This window comes from Somniosus microcephalus, unplaced genomic scaffold (genome assembly GCF_052327205.1).
Source record: "Somniosus microcephalus isolate GS21.2 unplaced genomic scaffold, FLI_Smic_1.0 scaffold1109, whole genome shotgun sequence".
NCBI classification, from domain to species: domain Eukaryota; kingdom Metazoa; phylum Chordata; class Chondrichthyes; order Squaliformes; family Somniosidae; genus Somniosus; species Somniosus microcephalus.
Genome location: NW_028226296.1, coordinates 13,769 through 33,024, shown reverse-complemented (window position 1 = coordinate 33,024; position 19,256 = coordinate 13,769). Strand labels below are relative to the sequence as shown.

At 49.1% G+C, this 19,256-nt stretch overlaps 1 protein-coding gene across 3 annotated transcripts; it reads left to right on the top strand.

The window, feature by feature from the left end:
• Positions 1-5,129: 5,129 nt before the first annotated feature.
• Positions 5,130-19,028, top strand: LOC147080814 (ferritin heavy chain-like). 3 transcript variants are annotated; one of them, XM_085981077.1, is made up of 4 exons: positions 5,130-5,317; positions 17,857-18,003; positions 18,209-18,334; positions 18,713-19,028. In XM_085981077.1, exons 1-4 carry the CDS (start codon positions 5,216-5,218, stop codon positions 18,866-18,868), a joined length of 531 nt encoding a protein of 176 aa, XP_085837203.1. In that variant the 5' UTR covers positions 5,130-5,215; the 3' UTR covers positions 18,869-19,028. The 3 variants fall into 3 exon arrangements, with proteins under 3 accessions (XP_085837203.1, XP_085837204.1, XP_085837202.1); XM_085981078.1 differs by lacking the exons at positions 17,857-18,003; positions 18,209-18,334; positions 18,713-19,028 and adding exons at positions 6,641-6,787; positions 7,181-7,306; positions 7,655-7,967 and having other exon boundaries at positions 5,138-5,317; XM_085981076.1 differs by lacking the exon at positions 5,130-5,317 and adding an exon at positions 16,626-16,767.
• Positions 19,029-19,256: the final 228 nt, after the last annotated feature.

The following is a 19,256-nucleotide window of genomic DNA, read 5'->3' as shown; positions in this document are numbered from 1 at the left end:
CCGGAGCGGGAGCCTTCACAACAGCTTCGATCTTGTCAGGTGACTTGTGCAGCCCCTCCTGGTCAATGACATGACCACAGTACGAGATCCGTTTCTGAAAGAACTCACATTTCTGGCGATTAACTCGAAGTCCATATTCCTTCAATCTGGTGAGCACCAGTTTCAAATTTGCAAGGTGTTCCTCATCGTCATCTCCTGTAATCAGGATATCGTCCAAGTAACATTGAGTGCTTGGAATTCCCTGTAATACCTGCTCCATGGCCCTCTGCCAAATTGCTGGAGCCGAAGCCACTCCAAAAACCAGTCTATTATATCGATACAAGCCTCTGTGCGTGTTGATTGAGAGATACTGGCGCGACTCTTCCTCAACTTCCATCTGTAAGTACGCTTGCGCCAGGTCTATCTTGGTGAAGTGTTTCCCGCCAGACAATGAAGCAAAGATATCCTCAATCCGCGGAAGCGGATATTGCACCGTGTGAAGCACCGGATTAACCGTGATCTTGAAGTCTCCACAGATGCGGACCTTCCCCGGTTCCCCTGGCTTGTTACTCGATGAACGCTTCATGACGGGAACAATGGGCGTGGCCCACTCACTCCAGTCCACCTTAGACAGTACTCCTGAACGTTCTAGCCCTTCCAGCTCAGCTTCCACAGCAGGTCGTATCGCATAAGGTCTGGCTTTGAAAAATTTTGGGTTTGCATGTTCTGCAATCATGATTTTTGCCGTAATTCCTCTCAGTGTTCCCAGTCCCTGTTGGAACACCTCTTTAACCTCATCCAATATTCTGGACAATCGTTCAGGTTTGACATCTTTTTTTCCGGAATCTACCGTTATTGCTTTTAGGGAGTGCCAGTCCATATTTATTTTCCTGATCCACTCCCGTCCCAGAAGTGGTGGACCTCCCTCAGGTAGTACATTCCTTGGTGTTCTTTGCCCTTGTGTACCACCTTGACTTTTATCTTTCCGATGGGGTATACTCTTTGCCCCGTGTATGTCTGCAATGCTATCTCCGTATCCCGTAGGGGAATATGTGTGAATAACCTTTTGTAATCTTGCTTATTCATGACCGTCAACGCCGATCCGGTGTCCAATTCCATCTTCACTTGGACTCCTGCTATCTGAAGTGTGACCCAGATGGTTTGTAGGTCAGCTTCCTTACTCACATTGTGAATTCTCAGACTACCCAGTTCCTTGCTGTTGGAGTCTGAATCCGAATTCTGTTCATCCGAACTCTTCTCAGCCACCTTATGTACCTTTCTGCACTTTTCCTGCGGTGACTTTTTGTTGCTGGTCTTCTTTCCTGACCGGCATACTTTAGCTATGTGACAAAGCTTGCCACATTTTCTACATTCCTGATTTTTAAACCAGCATTGGTTCTGATCGTGTGTTGTCTTTCCACAACGATAACATTTCGCTGTACCCAAAGCCATTTGATCTACGCTGAGTACCGCTGCCTTCAGCTGCATTTCCGCAGTGCCTCTCGCTGCGGCTTCGTGCGATGCTGCAATAGTGACAGCCTTATCAAGTGTAAGATCATTCTCTTCAAGCAGCCGCTTTTGTGTTCCTTCTTTCGACAATCCACACACGAATTTGTCTCTCAGTGCCTCTGTCAGTCTTTCCCCAAACTGACAGTATTTCGCTAACTTACGCAGTTCAATTAAATACTCCGCGTTGCTTTCCTCTTTCAGTTGCGTTCTCGCATAAAATTTAAATCGTTCCGCTAACATCAGCGGTGTGGGGTTCAAATGATTTCTCAGGACAGCAACAATATTAGCGAAAGCCTGATCCGCCGGTTTAGCTGGTGATAGAAGGTGCTTCAATAGCCCGTATGTCTTCGCACCCATTGAGTTTAGTAAGGTTAGTGCTTTATCTTCATCTGATATTTTATTTGCCTTACAATAAATCTCTATGCGTTCTACATACGTGGCCCAATCTTCAACATCGGGATCGAAATCGTTGATGTTACCACGCTTAGGCATCCTCGCAATCTTCTTGAGAAACAAAAAGAATTTTTTTTTTTTTTTTTCAAAATGGCGGTTTCCCGCGCTTGTCTTCTTCCCCCGCCTACGAAAATGGCGGCTTCCCGCATTTGGCTTTCTCCCCCGCTGGCTGTAATGGCGATTGCCGTATTGCTGCGTTCGCCCTCCCCAGCAGTTCTCAAATCGTGCCTCCCAGCCCCTCTTGCAGTCCGATCCTTTCCCCCGGCTGCGGCTGAGTTCTCCGCGTTTTTTTTTGTTTTTTTTTATCCCACGCCTCGCGGCCTCGGTAGCTGCCCGGCCTTTTTCCCCGGTCGCGGTCGAGCTCTCTCTCGACGCTGTTGCATCTCCCAGCCCGCTTGCAGCCCAGTCTTTTACTCCGGTTGCGTTTGCATTCACCGCGGCTCCCGTGCCTTACGCTGCCCCAGTCTCAGCGCCTCTGGCCCCGACTTCTGTCCGGCTCTTTTCCCCGGCCGTGGTCGAGTTCGCCGCCCTTATATCCTCCGTTTTTCCCTCCCCTACTTCACAGCCAACGTGGCCGACTTGCTGCTCGTCGCTGATCGGCTTACCCACCACCGTGATAGAAGGGATGATCATTGCCTGTTGCTGATGGAAGGCTTCGTGTCAGGATTCTTCCTTGCTCTTCAGACCCGAGTCTTTTCTCAGCAGGATGACGAGGGCGGATGCCTCTTCTCGACGCCCGTTAAACTGCCTTGGATATATCTCTGCCGCAGGGTAAGATCGTCATCGTCGCCACTGTTAAGTCTGTGTGTTCTAGTTATTGTTAATAAGAATCGCTGCACACAGACCACAAGAGTAAATTCAACAGGTCTTTACTAGTCGGAGGTCAGGCTGAACTGCCCAATAAATCATTACACAGCACTTATATACCGGTGTGGTCACCACCGGTATTACAGTATACAGCAGCCAAGATAAAGTAGTGCATCTCTTAAAATAGTTCTCTTAAAGGTGGAATGGTTACATACACCACATGTCTCCGGCATTTTCTGTTTTTATTTGAGGGATAAATAGGACAACCCAGCCTATCCAATCTTTCCTCATAGCTAAAATTCTTCAGCCCAGGCAACATCCTCGTAAATCTCCTCTGCACCCTCTCTAGTGCAATCACATCCTTCCTGTAATGTGGTGACCAGGACTGCACGCAGTACTCTAGCTGCGGCCTAACTAGTGTTTTATACATTTCAAGCATAACCTCCCTGCTCTTATATTCTGTGCCTCAGCTAATAAAGGCAAGTATCCCATATGCCTTCTTAACCAACTTATCTACCTGTCCAGCTACCTTCAGAGATCTGTGGACATGCACTCCAAGGCCCCTCTGATCTTCTGCACTTCTCAGTGTCCTACCCTTGTGTATTCCCTTGCCTTGTTAGCCCTCCACAAATGCATGACCTCACACTTCTCCAGATTGAATTCCTTTTGCCACTGTTCTGCCCACCTGACCAGTCCATTGATATCTTCCTGCAGTCTTCAGCTTCCTTCATTATCAACCACACAGCCAATTTTTGTATCATCTGCAACCTTCTTAATCATACTTCCTACATTCAAGTCTAAATCTACGCTAGTGTCCCCTCTCTTTTCATTGGACCAAACAAAAGAAACAATTTCACAAATAAGGTGACAAAACCCAATTACCCTTTTAAATAACCCTCCACCAATCAAATTAAAATTTGGTTGTCCCGATTAACAATGCACTCCAGGCCCCGCGGCGCCCACCGGTCACGAAAGAGCTCGAGCGTGCCGGCGGACACCGCGTGCTCCATCTCTAGGGCCACCCGGGCGCGAACATGGCCACGGAAGAGGGGGAGGCAATCCGGTCGGACGACCCCCTCGCTCGCCCGCTGCCAGGACCAATTGATGGCTTTCTTGGCCAGGCCCAGGAGCAGGCCCACGAGGAGGTCCTCCGACCCGCCCGCCCCCCTCCGCACGGGGTGACCGTAGATCAGGAGCGTGGGACTGAAGTGCAACCAAAATTTGAGGAGCAGCCCCCTCAAAAAATGGAAGAGGGGCTGCAACCTCTCACACCCCGTGTAAACGTGAAAGACGGACTCCTCCAGACCGCAAAACAAACAGGCGGTCTGGGAGTCCGTAAACCTACTTAAAAATCTATTGCACGGAACTGCTCTGTGCAACACCCTCCAGGCCAAATCCCCGATAGAACAAGGGAGGACTCCCGCATAGAGAGCCCCCCATTGGGGACCTCCGCCTCCGTCCGGAGGTAAAACGGCACGCCACGGCGTGACGCTAGTGTCCCCTCTCTTTTCATTGGACCCAAATAAAAAAGAAACAATTTCACAAATAAGGTGACAAAACCCAATTACCCTTTTAAATAACCCTCCACCAATCAAATTAAAATTTGGTTGTCCCGATTAACAATGCACTCCAGGCCCCGCGGCGCCCACCGGTCACGAAAGAGCTCGAGCGTGCCGGCGGACACCGCGTGCTCCATCTCTATGGCCACCCGGGCGCGAACATGGCCACGGAAGAGGGGGAGGCAATCCGGTCGGACGACCCCCTCGCTCGCCCGCTGCCAGGACCAATTGATGGCTTTCTTGGCCAGGCCCAGGAGCAGGCCCACGAGGAGGTCCTCCGACCCGCCCGCCCCCCTCCGCACGGGGTGACCGTAGATCAGGAGCGTGGGACTGAAGTGCAACCAAAATTTGAGGAGCAGCCCCCTCAAAAAATGGAAGAGGGGCTGCAACCTCTCACACCCCGTGTAAACGTGAAAGACGGACTCCTCCAGACCGCAAAACAAACAGGCGGTCTGGGAGTCCGTAAACCTACTTAAAAATCTATTGCACGGAACTGCTCTGTGCAACACCCTCCAGGCCAAATCCCCGATAGAACAAGGGAGGACTCCCGCATAGAGAGCCCCCCATTGGGGACCTCCGCCTCCGTCCGGAGGTAAAACGGCACGCCACGGCGTGACGCTAGTGTCCCCTTCCTTTGGGATCCTTATTGCCTTGTCAGCCAATGACACTCATTTTTCAAAGTCATGATTGGCTCTGGGTGTCATCTCCCCCTCCTCCCTTTACTTGATTGGTGCTCTGAGAGAGAGGCTGCCACTTCTGATTGGGTATTGAGGAATGTCACTCATCATCTAGGCGGTCACGCCCTGGATTATCCAGCAGTATAAATACTAGGAGTTTGGGGGGTTGGTTAAATCCCAGCTTCTTACTTCAACAAAGTTTAGATTTAGCAATAAATAATAATAATTAGGATGGCTTCTCAAGTGCGTCAGAACTACCACAAGGACTGTGAGGATGCTGTCAACAAGCAGATCAACATGGAGCTCTATTCCTCCTATGTTTATCTCTCCATGGTGAGTCTTGTATTTCTGACCACTTCACAATGGAGTCTATGTAATGTTACTTTACTAAATTCTGTGCTGTGTCTAGCCCACCCCTCAATCTATGCACAGTTAATTCATTTTTTAAAGGTATAATATAATGCAATTTATCATTTTGTGTGTCCATTAACAAACTGCCTCTCTGGTCCTTGCAGTAACTGAACCATATTCTGAGTATCTTAATGACTCTTTGTTGGGCTCTTGTGAGCATGTTGTTGAAGTTTATATTTGTAATACTCTGCATTCAATGTGTGGCATTCAGAATTCTTATCCTCACTTCTAATTCACTCCATGGCCTTTCCCTACCTTGCTTTTGCAAATGAGGGGATGTAATCTTCAAATTAAAAGTAGCCCATTTAGGAGGGAAGTCAGGAAGCACTTTTTCACACGCAAGGGTGGTGGAAATCTGGAACACTTTCTTTACCTGCTTTCCTCCACCCCAGCTGTGGCTGCTGGGACAATTGGAGCTTTCAAGACAGATGTTTTCTTGGGTAAGTGCCTCAAGGGGGATGGAGTAAAGCTACAGGTCAGCCATGATCAAATTGAATGGTGGAGCAGGCTCGAGTGGCTGAATGGCCTACTCCTGTTCCTAATATTAACCTTAGTTTTAACTCTCAGTTTGTGCCCTTCTGTCTTTTCGCTAACTCCCTTTGCCGTACTGGTGGTAAATCCGTCAGCCACTTTGACCCTACTCGGGAACTCTCCCTTAACTCTGCTTTCCTACTTCTTGACCTTGACCAAGCACTTCAAATTCTGAAGGTTTATGAACCTTTATTCCTTGGTATGTGCTTCTCCTCTGAAATGCCTTGATTAGTGTTGAAGGTGCCAAATTAATGCTGCTTGTGGTAATTTTAGTTCCATGGGATGAATGTAGCCAGTAAGATTCAGACCAGTTTCTCCTCTTTGATGTACTACATGAATTGTGTACTGTGACTAGACTCTACTGTAATGGGTTTGTTTCTAGTGCCCCTTGGCAATACATCTGGGCCAATAATTGCAAGTTACTATTTAATCTGCTCCCACCACCCTTTCAGGCAGTGCATGCACTTGAGTTTCCTCATGTAGCCTCTGGTTCTTTTGCCATTTCCATTGGCCAGTTCCCCTATTGCTAGGGGTCAGATTGTCCACTCTCTACCAGGTTAGTGAAGTAAGTAGGCCTGTGCTAGTTTTCATGTACAACGAGTTCAGTGAGACTTGAACCATTTGCAAGAAAGCATAATCCAGGTTGGCTTTATGTACAATACCCATGATTGATCTGCTTTGGGATACCCAACTACTTTTCTGGTCTCTCCACAGTCCTTCTACTTTGACCGGGATGACGTTGCCCTGCGTCATTTTGCCGAGTTCTTCAAGGAGCAGTCACACGAGGAACGGGAGCACGCGGAGAAACTGATGAAATTCCAGAATCGGCGTGGAGGCCGAATCATCTTGGCGGACATCAAGGTTTGGCTCAATAAACAAGTGACCTTCGGTCTGGGTCCCCGTAGCCTGATTGTTTCAAATACTTTCTAAAGCAATTTGTTCCAATTTATAACAAACAGGCCATTTGGCCAAGTGGGTCCATGACGGAGTGTATCCTGCACGAACCACCTCCCACCGTGCTTCATCTAACCCTATCTGCATATCCTTCTATACACCTCTCCCTAGTACTTATCTAGCTTCCCCTTCAATACATCTGTTATTTGACTCCAGTAGTTGTGTTGGCTTAATGCCGTAGCTCTCTTTTCTTCTAACACATTGGTTCATGGTAACATTAGATATTTGCACGCCTAATTTCCTTCAATACTTGTTTGTTTATTCCATTGTACAGTGAACTGTCTGAATTTCCCTTTCCAGAAACCAGAGCAGGATGAGTGGCGCAATGGTCTGGAGGCGATGCAGAGAGCTCTGCAGCTGGAGAAGAATGTCAACCAGAGTCTGCTGGATCTGCACAAACTCTCCACTGAGAGGACTGACCCTCATGTAAGTTCTTGATGCTGTAATGTGGGCATATGTTAAGTTGGAGGTGGTGGAACCTTGAGCCTATTCAAAAGATCTTCACACCCAATAGCTGTGTTGGTGCTTTTTTTAGGTTTTTAAGTGGTGGGAGGTTGGCCTACTGTGGACATTGACTAGTAAATGTGTCCCAGTGATTCTAGGATCTATGCCCCTATTGTGCAGGAATTTTAATCTAATGATGCAGTAATTCCATTAATTTCAATTGCACCACTAGAACATCCTGCAGTCCAAGTGGATTAAACTCTCGAGGGGGAAGCTAGGATGTTCCTTGAAATCTGCTGCTGGACATAACTAGTTTCCCTCTTTTTCCAGTTGTGTGACTTCCTGGAGACCCACTACTTGGATGAGCAAGTGAAGATGATCAAGAAGCTTGGCGATCACATCACCAACCTGAAGAGACTGGGAGCCCCTGAGACTGGCATGGGAGAGTACCTGTTTGACAAGCACACCCTGGGGGAAGAGTGACTGCAGGGATGAAGCCTATTGTGTTTAGTACTTGTATTTATAATTGTGTGTGAGACTCCTGTCCTGTAGGGAATGATGGCTTGTGACTTTGTGCAAGAGCTGAGACCTGGGCTCTTAATGTGAAATGTCACTAACTGTAAATAAACTGTTCTATATTGGACTGGATTTTGTCTGCTTGTAAGTTTTAGTGGTTTTTGTTCCAGTTAGCATAACTTGGTTACATTTTCCAGTATTACACTGGGCTGTGCAGCAGTGTTGTCATGGGATTTGGTCATAGAATGGTTACAGCACAGGAGGCCATTCGGCCCGTTGAGCCTATGCCGGCTCTCTGCAGGAGCACTTCGGCTAGTACCACACCCTGCCCTTTTCTGTGGAGCCTTGCCATTTTTTCCTTCAGGTACTTGTCTAGTTCCCTTTTGGAAACAGATTGAGCCTACCTCCACCACCCTCTCGGGCAGTGCATTCCAGATCCTAACCACTCGCTGCGTTCAGTTTTTCCTCCTGTCGCCTTTGGGCCTTCTGCCAATCACCTTAAATCTGTGTCCTCTGGTTCTTGACCCTTCCACCAATGACCACAGTTCTATTTTTTTTTTTTTTTTGCAGGGGTAATTTTTAATTTTTTTTGTATTTCTTGGAACTGTAATACAACAGCTAAATGTACCAAGGTGTGTTCAGCCAAATGAGCTAATGGGACCAGGGACCCCTGAAGCTTTGTCAGAAGTAGGTTTTTAGAGTCTTACAGGAGGAAGAGGTGTTTAGGGAGGGAATTCCAGAGCTTGGGGTCTCGGCAGTTAAATAGAAGTATTTGTTGCCATGGCGATGAATATTCCCCCTGCCCTTGAGAGCTTGAAGAGAGTTATTATTTAGTCACTACAATGAAATACAAGTTATAATAAACACAAGGAAGTTTTCCTGTGACTGTGTTCTGTCATTTCAGTCCAATGAAGAGAAAGCTCTGGTTTAGCATTCTCTAAGAATTATATTTTCCCTGGGGAAGAGCAGTTCGTATTCAGTAAACTGCTACAGATCCCCATCAGTCATTAGTGGGGGTAACTCCGTTAACAAACTCACCACTGCCGCTATAGCTTTTCTGATCAGCTTTGTGGGCAGAGAAACAAATAACTGCTGCACAGACCAGCAATGTTGGAGCTCACTGAACTCATGATAAGGGGATTACAATTGATGTGGTGGTGGAGGAGAATCAACAATTGCCATATCAGCTTGCTATCCACATAACATAATTAGAAGCAGGAGTAGGCCATGCGGCCCTTGAGCCTGCTCCACCATTCAATAAAATCATGGCTGATCTTCAATCTCACCTCTACTTTCCAGCCCGATCTCCATATCCCTTAATCCCACTACAATCTAAAAATCTATCTGAGCCTTGAATATAGTTAATGGTTCAGCATCCACAGCCCTTTGGGGTAGAGAATTTGAAAATATCTTACTGGGAAACTGTGAGTACCCTACTGGGCTTTGTTCTGGGACCCCTCTCCTCCCCCCTCCCCCACCATGTTTGACTAACCTGCCAACACTCATGGTCTTGGGTAAGGTATTGAAGGATGAGGAATACGTGCGGAACTGTAGTCCCACAAAATATAATCCTTCTGGAAGGAGTAAATGTATTTCATTAAATGCACAAAGTAAAACCCCCAAGTTAAATAGATACTTCTCCTGAAACTCTTTCCCCCTACCTGCCTGTTCCATCAATGTAGAAACCCAATACCGGTGTGGTAAACCACTGTTATACCTGCCTGCATGTGTGTGTGTACTCCACTAGGTACAGGTCTGTACATGCCTCGGCTGACTCCTCCCACTATTCCAGCTATATAAGTGACTGCCTCTCAGTCCCTTGGTATTCTGGATGGGTCGAGGCAAGACCTTCATTCTCTAGTTAATAAAAGCCTGATTGTTACTCGCTTAACCTCAATCTTTTGAGTAATTGATGGCGCGTCAATTTTATTAACTAGATTTTTTATAATGGAGAAGATCCTCACACCAGCATGGCTGGACCTGGACAGTCGGGAAGCGGACGCTTCCACCAAGTTTGCTCACTGGCTCATGTGCTTCGAGACATTCCTGACTGCCTCCACTGCGGTCGTAACGGATGCGGACAAACTGTCTGTCCTGATCTCCAAGGTGAACCACCGAGTGTACTCAGTCATCCGGGACGCGACCTCGTACACAGCCGCCCTCCAGCTCCTCAAGACCCAGTACGCGCGCCCTGTGAATGAAGTGTACGCCAGGCACCTCCTGGGGAGTCGACTGAGGAATACCTCCAAGCACTGTCCGTGCTTGGCCGGGCCTGTGGGTGTAAGGCGGTAACGCCCGCTAAGTACACGGAGGAACTGATCCGGGATGCCTTCGTAGCGGGCCACAGGTCCAACTACACCCGACAGCAACTGCTGGAGCAGAGCGACCTCACCCTCAACAAAGCCTCCGAAATCGCACTAACGCTGGACGCAGCCTACCGGGGCATGGATGCCTACTCCTCTGCACCGTGGACGCCGTGGGGAACGACAACCTGGGACACAGTAGGACAGCCCCATAGCACCGTACCACCCCAGCCACATCCCAACAATGGCCCAACAACCGCAGCAGTGTCCCAAGGCCAGACAGCAGTATCCCAAGGCCAGAAATGCTACTTCTGTGGCCAGGCCAAACACCCCAGAGCACGCTGCCCGGCGAAGAATGCGACCTGCTCGGGCTGCGGGAAAAAGGGACACTACGCCAACGTCTGCAGGGCCAAAGCCACCCCGAACGCCAGCAGCGGCGCGTGTGGGCCGTGCGAGCCGCCATCTTGGGCCCCCAACAGCGCCGCGTGTGGGCCGTGCGGGCCGCCATCTTGGGCCTCCCCAGCCATGTGAGAACCACCCCAACAGCAGCCATCTTGGACGACTCCAGCCACATGGGGATCATGGACGCTGCCATCTTGGACACCAGCCGGGACGCAGCAGGCCGCCAACCCCCCCCCCCCATCTGATACCCGCAGCGACACGCCGACCCCTACGCTGGCCTCTGTTACGCTGGACCAAACGAGACCACACCAACTAGCTCGGTCCAAAATGGACGTTAAGGTAAACGGCCATGCAATAAACTGCCTTTTTGACTCCGGGAGCACAGAGAGCTTCATCCACCCCGACACGGTGCGGCGTTGCTCTCTCCCAGTCCTGCCTGCGCACCAGCGGATTTCTATGGCCTCCGAGTCCCAGTCAGCGGACATTGGCGGCTACTGCGTGGTGACACTAATAGTAGACGGGACTGTGTTCAATAATTTTAAACTCCTGGTCCTGCCCCAACTTTGCGCTGCCGTTCTACTGGGGTTGGATTTCCAGTGCCACCTCAAAAGTGTTACGATGGCATACGGTGGCCCCCTCCCCCCACTCACAGTCCGCAGCCAGCAGCTTCCAAATTGCCCGCCGCGCACCAGATGCAACCTCTCCACACTCAGAGTCCCCCCCCCCCCCACTATTTGCTAACCTCACCCCCGACTGTAAGCCCATCGCCACAAAGAGCAGGCGATACAGTGCCGGGGACAGGGTTTTCATTAAAACCGAAGTGGAGCGGCTCCTGAAGGAGGGGATTATTGAGGGCTGCACCAGCCCCTGGCAAGCCCAGGTTGTGGTCGTTAAGAACGGCGAGAAACAATGCCTGGTCATCGACTACAGCCAAACAATTAACCGCTACACCCTGCTGGACGCCTACCCACTCCCCCGCATAGCTGACATGGTCAACCAGATCGCGCAGTACCGCATCTTTTCGACCATTGACCTGAAATCAGCATACCACCAGCTCCCCATCCGCCCTGAAGACCGCCAGTATACTGCCTTTGAGGCAAACGGCCGCCTCTATCACTTCCTTAGGGTTCCCTTTGGCGTTACCAACGGGGTCTCCGTCTTCCAAAGGGAGATGGACCAGATGGTCGATCAAAACGCGCTCCAGGCCACTTTCCCTTACCTGGACAATGTGACCATCTGCGGCCATGACTTGCAGGACCATGACGCAAACCTCGAGAAATTCCTCCGCACCGCCCAACTCCTGAACCTGACATATAACAAGGAGAAGTGCATATTCCGCACAGACCGCCTCGCCATCCTTGGCTGTGTTGTGGAACACGGGGTCATCGGTCCCGACCCGGACCGGATGCGTCCCCTTATGGAACTCCCACTGCCCCACTGCCTAAAAGCTCTGAAGAGGTGCCTAGGGTTTTTTTCCTACTACGCCCAGTGGGTCCCCTACTATGCAGACAAAGCCCGTCCGCTGATCAAGTCCACCTCTTTTCCCCTGACGGCAGAGGCCCGCTTGGCCTTCCACCGTATCAAGGAGGACATTGCCAAAGCCACCATGCACGCAGTGGACGAATCCATCCCCTTCCAGGTGGAAAGCGATGCGTCCGACTTCGCTCTGGCCGCCACCCTTAATCAGGCGGGGAGACCTGTGGCCTTCTTCTCATGAACCCTCCAGGGCCCGGGGACCAGACACTCCGCGGTCGAGAAGGAGGCCCAGGCCATTGTGGAGGCTGTGCGCCATTGGAGGCACTACCTGGCCGGAAAACGATTTACCCTGCTCACTGACCAGCGTTCAGTTGCTTTTATGTTCAACAACAAGCAGAGGGGCAAAATCAAAAATGACAAGATCTTGAGGTGGAGAATCGAACTTTCCACCTACAATTACGAGATCTTGTACCGGCCTGGGAAGCTCAATGAACCCCCAGATGCTCTATCGCGTGGCACCTGCGCCAGCGCGCAGATCGATAGGCTGAGGGCCCTCCACAATGACCTCTGCCACGCAGGGGTCACCAGGTTCTTCCACTTCATCAAGGCCCGCAACCTGCCTTACTCCATCGAGGAGGTCAGGACCATGACCAGGAACTGCCAAGTCTGCGCTGAGTGCAAACCGCACTTTTATAGACCAGACAGAGCCCACCTGATAAAAGCCACTCGCCCTTTCGAACGCCTGAGCGTCGATTTTAAAGGGCCTCTCCCCTCCCCCGACCGCAATGTGTACTTCCTCAACATCATTGACGAGTACTCTCGTTTCCCGTTCGCTATCCCCTGCCCGGACATGACCAGTGCCACAGTCATTAAATGTCTGAACGACCTCTTCACCCTGTTCGGTTTCCCCAGCTATATCCATAGCGACCGGGGCTCATCGTTTATGAGCGACGGACTCCGCCAGTACCTGCTCGCTAGGGGTATAGCCACAAGCAGGACCACCAGTTACAACCCCCGGGGGAACGGACAGGTGGAAAGAGAGAATGCGACAGTTTGGAAGGCCGCCCTACTAGCCTTAAAGTCTAGGGGCCTTCCGACCTCCCGCTGGCAGGAGGTGCTCCCCGATGCGCTCCACTCGATTCGGTCACTGCTCTGCACTGTCACCAATGCCACCCCTCACGAGAAAATGTTTGTCTTCCCAAGGAAGTTCACATCGGGGACATCGTTACCACCATGGCTGACGTCCCCAGGGCCGGTACTACTGAGAAGACACGTGAGGACCCATAAAACGGACCCCCTGGTCGAGAGGGTCGACCTCCTCCACGCCAACCCCCAGTACGCTTACATTGCGTACCCGGACGGGCGGGAGGACACAGTCTCCATACGAGACCTCGCACCCTCGGGGGCCGCAGAAACCCACTACCCATTACCACCACCCCCCCCACGACCCGATATCCAACCCCAGCAGCCGGCACGCCTGGGCCCATCACCCACGAGGACTACACTCCAGTGCACCAGCCTACAACGGATGCGACGCCAGAAGCTCCACCACCCCTGCCGTCGCCACGTCGATCACAGCGGCAGACAAGACCTCCGGAGAGACTCCAATACATGAACTTCTAAATACACTTCACCCCGCCGGACTCATTTTTAAACAAGGGGTGAATGTGGTAAACCACTGTTATACCTGCCTGCATGTGTGTGTGTACTCCACTAGGTACAGGTCTGTACATGCCTCGGCTGACTCCTCCCACTATTCCAGGTATATAAGTGACTGCCTCTCAGTCCCTTGGTATTCTGGACGGGTCGACCACTCGAGGCAAGACCTTCATTCTCTAGTTAATAAAAGCCTGATTGTTACTCGCTTAACCTCAGTCTTTTGAGTAATTGATGGCGCGTCAACCGGCAGCTCCTCCATAAATGTATTGATTGGTATTCAGGCCCATTGTGCAGTTCATACCAAATAGCAATCATCCTTTCCAAATCCGACTGCATCTCCATTTGTGTCCTCCACCCCCAGGAATGGATTCAACCGTTGATGATGCTGCAGCTGCAACACGCCAGTGTTGACAAGCTAATTTAGGAACTTAGCTGAGAACTGCAGCGGGTGCAATGAAATTGCCGTCTTCAGCCATTCCACGTTGATGTCTTTGCATCTCTCGGAGGCATTTCTGGGGTATCTGAGTCCCCACATTTCACACGACGATGAGCCGCAATTCTACGAGTCGGGATGGGTTTGCGTGCTGACGGGTTTGACGGCTTCATGTTTCAGACAAAACAAAGTCTTCAGCTCACTCGATGTGAAAAACTTTACAGGCGCCCGTGTTTTAAGGATGACATTGAATTTACAGCACAGAAACTGGCCATTCGGCCCGACTGCTCCGTGCCGGTGTTTATGCTCCACACGAGCCTCCTCCTGCCCTTCTTCATCTAATCCGATCAGCATATCCTTCTATTCCCTTCTTACCAAACTTCACCTTAAATGCATCTCTGCTCTTCGCCTCAACTACTCCTATGTGGTAGCGAGTTCCACATTCTCACCACTGAAGAAGTTGCTCCTGAATCCCCTGTTAGATTTATTAGTGACTATCTTATATTTATGGCCCTGAGTTCTGGACTCCCCACAAGTGAAAGCATTTTCTTTCCATCTACCTTATCAAAACACCTTCATAATTTTAAAGACCTCTATTAGGTCACCCTTCAGCCTTCTTATTTCTAGAGAAAAGCGCCCCAGCCTGTTCAGTCATTCCTGATCGATATAACCTCTCAGTTCTGCTATCATCCTTGTAAATCAACTGTGCACCTTCTCCAGTGCCTCTATATCCTTTTTGTAATATTCTCCTTAGAGCAGAGAAGGCTAAGAGGAGATTTGATAGAGGCGTTTAAAATCATGAAGGGTTTCGATAGAGTAAATAAAGAGAAACTGTTTCCAATGGCTGAAGGGTCGATAACCAGAGGACACAGATTTAAGATGATTCGCAAAAGAACCAGAGGCGACAGGAGGAAAAACTTTGTTACACAAGGAGTGGTTAGGATTGGGAATGCGCTGCCTGATGGGGCGGTGGATACAGATTCAATAGTGGCCTTCAAAAGGGAATTGGATAAATACTTGAAGTAGAAAAAATTCCAGGTTCCTGGGGAAAGAGCGGGGCAGTGGGACTAACTGGATTGCTCTTTGAACGAGCCGGGACAGACTCGATGGGCCGAATGGCCTCCTTCTGTGCTGCACTATTCTATGATTCTATGGAGACCAGAACCGTGCACCGTACTCCAAGTGTAGTCTAACCGAGGTTCTATACCAATTTAACACGTTGAACTCGGGTGCGGTTCAGCTGCAAGCACTCCCCGCACTGAGGTCAGAACGGCACTAATGGTAACTGTTTGCATCTCACAAAATCTATGAGGTCGACGTTCACCCCGCTCCGTGCCAATACATTTCCTACAGTCTGACTACAAAGAAGCACAGCCCTGGTAGCAGCTCCCCGAGTGACGGGCTAGAAAATACACAGAGAAACATAGAAGATTGGAGCATCAGTCGGCCATTCGGCAACTCGAGCCTGTTCAGCCATTTAATGAGATCGTGGCTGATCATCCAAATTCAGTACCCTGTCCCTGCTTTCTCCCCATATCCCTTGATCCCTTTAGCCTCAAGAAATATATTCAAATCCTTCTTGAATGTATTTACTGAATTTTCCTCAACTGCCCTGTGTGGCAGAGAATGTCACAGGTTCACCACTCTCTGGGTGAAGAAATTCCTCCTCATCTCAGTCCTAAATGGCTTCCCACTTATCCTTAGACTGTGACCCCTGGTTCTGGACTCCCCGCCATCGGGAACATGCCTGTTTTTCTGGAAGAGAAATTTCTGTCTTTACATTCGAAGGGATTGTGTGATGGGGAGAAATATTTAATGGAAAGTCAAGCCTCATGGGTCCCGGTTCTACAGAATCTGAAAATGTGAAATGAATAATACTCTGGTGTATGTTCCATAACACACAAAGATGTTTCCAATCAATTGATTCCATTTTTAGAATATTAATTCACGGGATGTGGGCGTCGCTGTCAACGGCCAGAATGTATTGCCCGGCGCGAGTCGCCCTGGAGAAGGTGGGGGTGAGCCGCCTTCTTGAACTCCGTGCGGTGAAGGTACTCCCACAATGCTGTTAGGCAGTGAGTTCCAGGATTTTGACCCAGCGACGATGAAGGAACAATTGTAGGAAAATTCATCGATAGCGAAGGATGATTCTCAGCACCTTGAGCTTTTGGAAAGCAGCAAATTGTCATTTAATTCAAATGAGAGCATCAAACAACGAGAGACTTTCCGATTTGAAGAAGGTCAAGGAACCCAAAAGCAATGACATCACCGAGACTGATCTCCCAAACCTGCCGGTTTTCCATAGCTCTGATTGGCTCTGGGTCTCACCCCCTCCTCCCCCACACCCACTCTCCTTTGTTAATTGGTGCCTGGATTCAGGAAAGATTCCTGATTGGCTCTCAGGGATTGTCAATCATCATTGGTGATGTCATTCCTTGTTTGAATGCAGGCTGTCCCAGTAGTATAAATACAAGAGCTTGAGTTAGAAAGGGTTAGTTTTTGAACTTTCTAGGTGCTAGTGAGCAGTAATAGTACAACAGGAAATAGTGAAGATGGCCTCCCAAGTACGTCAGAACTACCACAAGGACTGTGAGGATGCTGTCAACAAGCAAATTAACATGGAGCTCTATTCCTCCTATGTTTATCTTTCCATGGTGAGTCTTGTATTCCTTGTTGCTGTATTCTTAAAAGCTGGACATTCTGTAGTTCCATGAACTGGCTTTAAATTATATTTCGCTTGACTTCCTTACCTGGGAAAGCAATCTTTGAGCAGTGAGTACTTCAGGGTGAGCTTGTTGTGTTGATGGCCTGCTCCTTGTAGCAGCTGCACTCTGTTGACCAGGTTTAATATATGGAACTAGCTCAGCTGCTGCCTGAGTTTGTAACAGAAGAGCACAAACCTGGTCAAGTGACTGTTGGTGCTTGTTGATATGAAACAAAGTTCAGTTTCAGTGGGGTGACTGTAGTGAGTGACATGATGGCAGGTCCTCACTAGCTTTCTTTTTAACTGGAAGTGAAGTTCTGGGAATCCTGGTGTTGAAGCCTTGTTCACTGTGCCTAGATCTCTTTGGCTACAAGGCACTTTGGGAGGTAGTCAATGAAGCCACCTGTTATGTGGGAAATGCAGCAGCCAATTTGTGCACAGTAAGCTTGCACAAACAATGAGACTCATCAGATCATCTGTTTTGGTTGAGGGATAAATATTGGCCTGGGAATCTGGAGAGAACTCCCCTGTTCTCTGAAGTAGTGCCTTGAGATCTTTCACATCCACCTGAGGACAGACAGGGCCTCTGTTTAACATCTCATCTGAATGACAGGAAGTAGAGGAGGGACTACTTATCCAGCAGTAGAGTTTAGTTTGACTGGTCATGAAATATAATCCTGAACTGTAGTTTATAGTTTTTATTTGTTGGTTGACTGTTTCATCCTGGTTCTTGGGAGGAGAAGCTGGCCAACATGTTCAGATTAGTGAAGTGAATTGCATTTTGCTAGTTAACCAATGGTATCTTCAGGATCAAGGGAGAAGCCAGGGACCGGGTACTTGTTTGGATGATCAGCCATGATCTCACTAAACGTTGGAACAGGCTCAAGGGGCCGAATGGCCTACTACTGCTCCTATCTCTTCTATGGTTCTATCTATTTTTGCAAGATTAAGAACTCACTAGCTAACTAGGGGTAAATATAATCTTGCATTGTATATGAAGATCTAGGTCTGATGAAGCTGTTTAAAATTCTCTCCACAGTCCTATTACTTTGACCGGGATGATGTTGCCCTGCGTCACTTTGCAGAGTTCCTCAAGGAGCAGTCACATGAGAAACACGAGGATGCTGAGAAATTGATGAAATTCCAGAATCGGCGTGGAGGCCGAATCATCTTGGAGGACATCAAGGTTGGATTCAATAAATGAGTGGCCTTCTGTTGGGTTCCCCTTGTTTCCAATACTTTCTAAAGCAATGCTGTCATTCTATATTCCTGTGACACATCGGTTCATGGTAACATGGATTTCTGGCTGCTTTTCACCCCTGTTTTCCTTGTGCTGTCTTGTGTCTTTTTTGTTTAATTCATTGTAAGTGAACTGTGACTTTCACCTTCAGAAACCAGAGCAGGATGAGTGGAGCAATGGTCTGGAGGTGATGCAGAGAGCTCTGCAGATGGAGAAGAATGTCAACCAGAGTCTGCTGGATCTGCACAAACTCTCCACTGGGAGCACTGACCCTCATGTAAGTTCTTGGTGGGTTTTTGGGTATGTTGGAGGTGGTGGAACCTTGCTGTCCTTGAGCCGATTCAACAATCTACATGCCCAATCGCTTTGTGTTGGGGTGTCTCCTGGGTTCTTAAGGGGGTTGGGGTGAGGATGGGACAGTTGGCCTTATGTGGACATTGAGAATAAGTGTGTCGCAGTGGTTCCAGGATCTAAGCATCTATTGTACAGGAATTACTAGATCATTTGAGCAAATTTACATCATCTCAATTACACCACTTGACTATCCTCCAGTCCAAGAGGATTAAAATCCCAACTCTAGAGGAAGTGGGGGGAGCTTGGATGTTCCTTGATATCTGCTACTGGCCATAACTAGTTTCACTTTGTTTCTTTTCAGTTGTGTGACTTCCTGGAGACCCACTACTTGGATGAGCAAGTGAAGATAATCAAGAAGCTTGGAGATCACATCACCAACTTGAAGAGACTGGGAGCCCCTGAGAATGGCATGGGAGAGTACTTGTTTGACAAGCACACCCTGGGGGAGAGTGACTGAAGCTTATTGTGTTCAGTACTCGTGTTTATATAATTGTGTGGGAGACCCTGTCCTTCAGGGAATGATGGGTTGTGTGACTTTGTACAAAGAGCTGTGAGACCTGGGCTCTGTAATATCAACTGTCACTAACTGTAAATAAACTGTTCAACATTGGACTGGATTTTGTCTCCTTGTAAATTTGAGTGGTTGCTTATTTTCTGATAACATTTGGTTGTCTTCAGACAAGAGCTACGCTGGGCTGTGTCCTCTGAGATGGTGTGCGTTGGCGACGTATTTCTTCCACCAGCTGCACGGCCTCAATTACGCCACGCAGCTCCTGTTTGTGAAAGTGGGCGGCATGCGTGCCAGCCTGCGGGAGCTGCCTGTCTTCTACCAGGAACTGCTATGG

What these genes read in the sequence shown, in the direction of transcription:
- LOC147080814 (XM_085981077.1), top strand. Translation starts at nt 5,216, where the DNA reads ATGGCTTCTCAAGTGCGTCAGAACTACCACAAGGACTGTGAGGATGCT. An exon ending in TCATCTTGGAGGACATCAAG is followed by an intron (nt 18,004 to 18,208) that starts GTTGGATTCAAT and finishes TTTCACCTTCAG; the next exon opens with AAACCAGAGCAGGATGAGTG. An exon ending in CTGGGAGCACTGACCCTCAT is followed by an intron (nt 18,335 to 18,712) that starts GTAAGTTCTTGG and finishes GTTTCTTTTCAG; the next exon opens with TTGTGTGACTTCCTGGAGAC.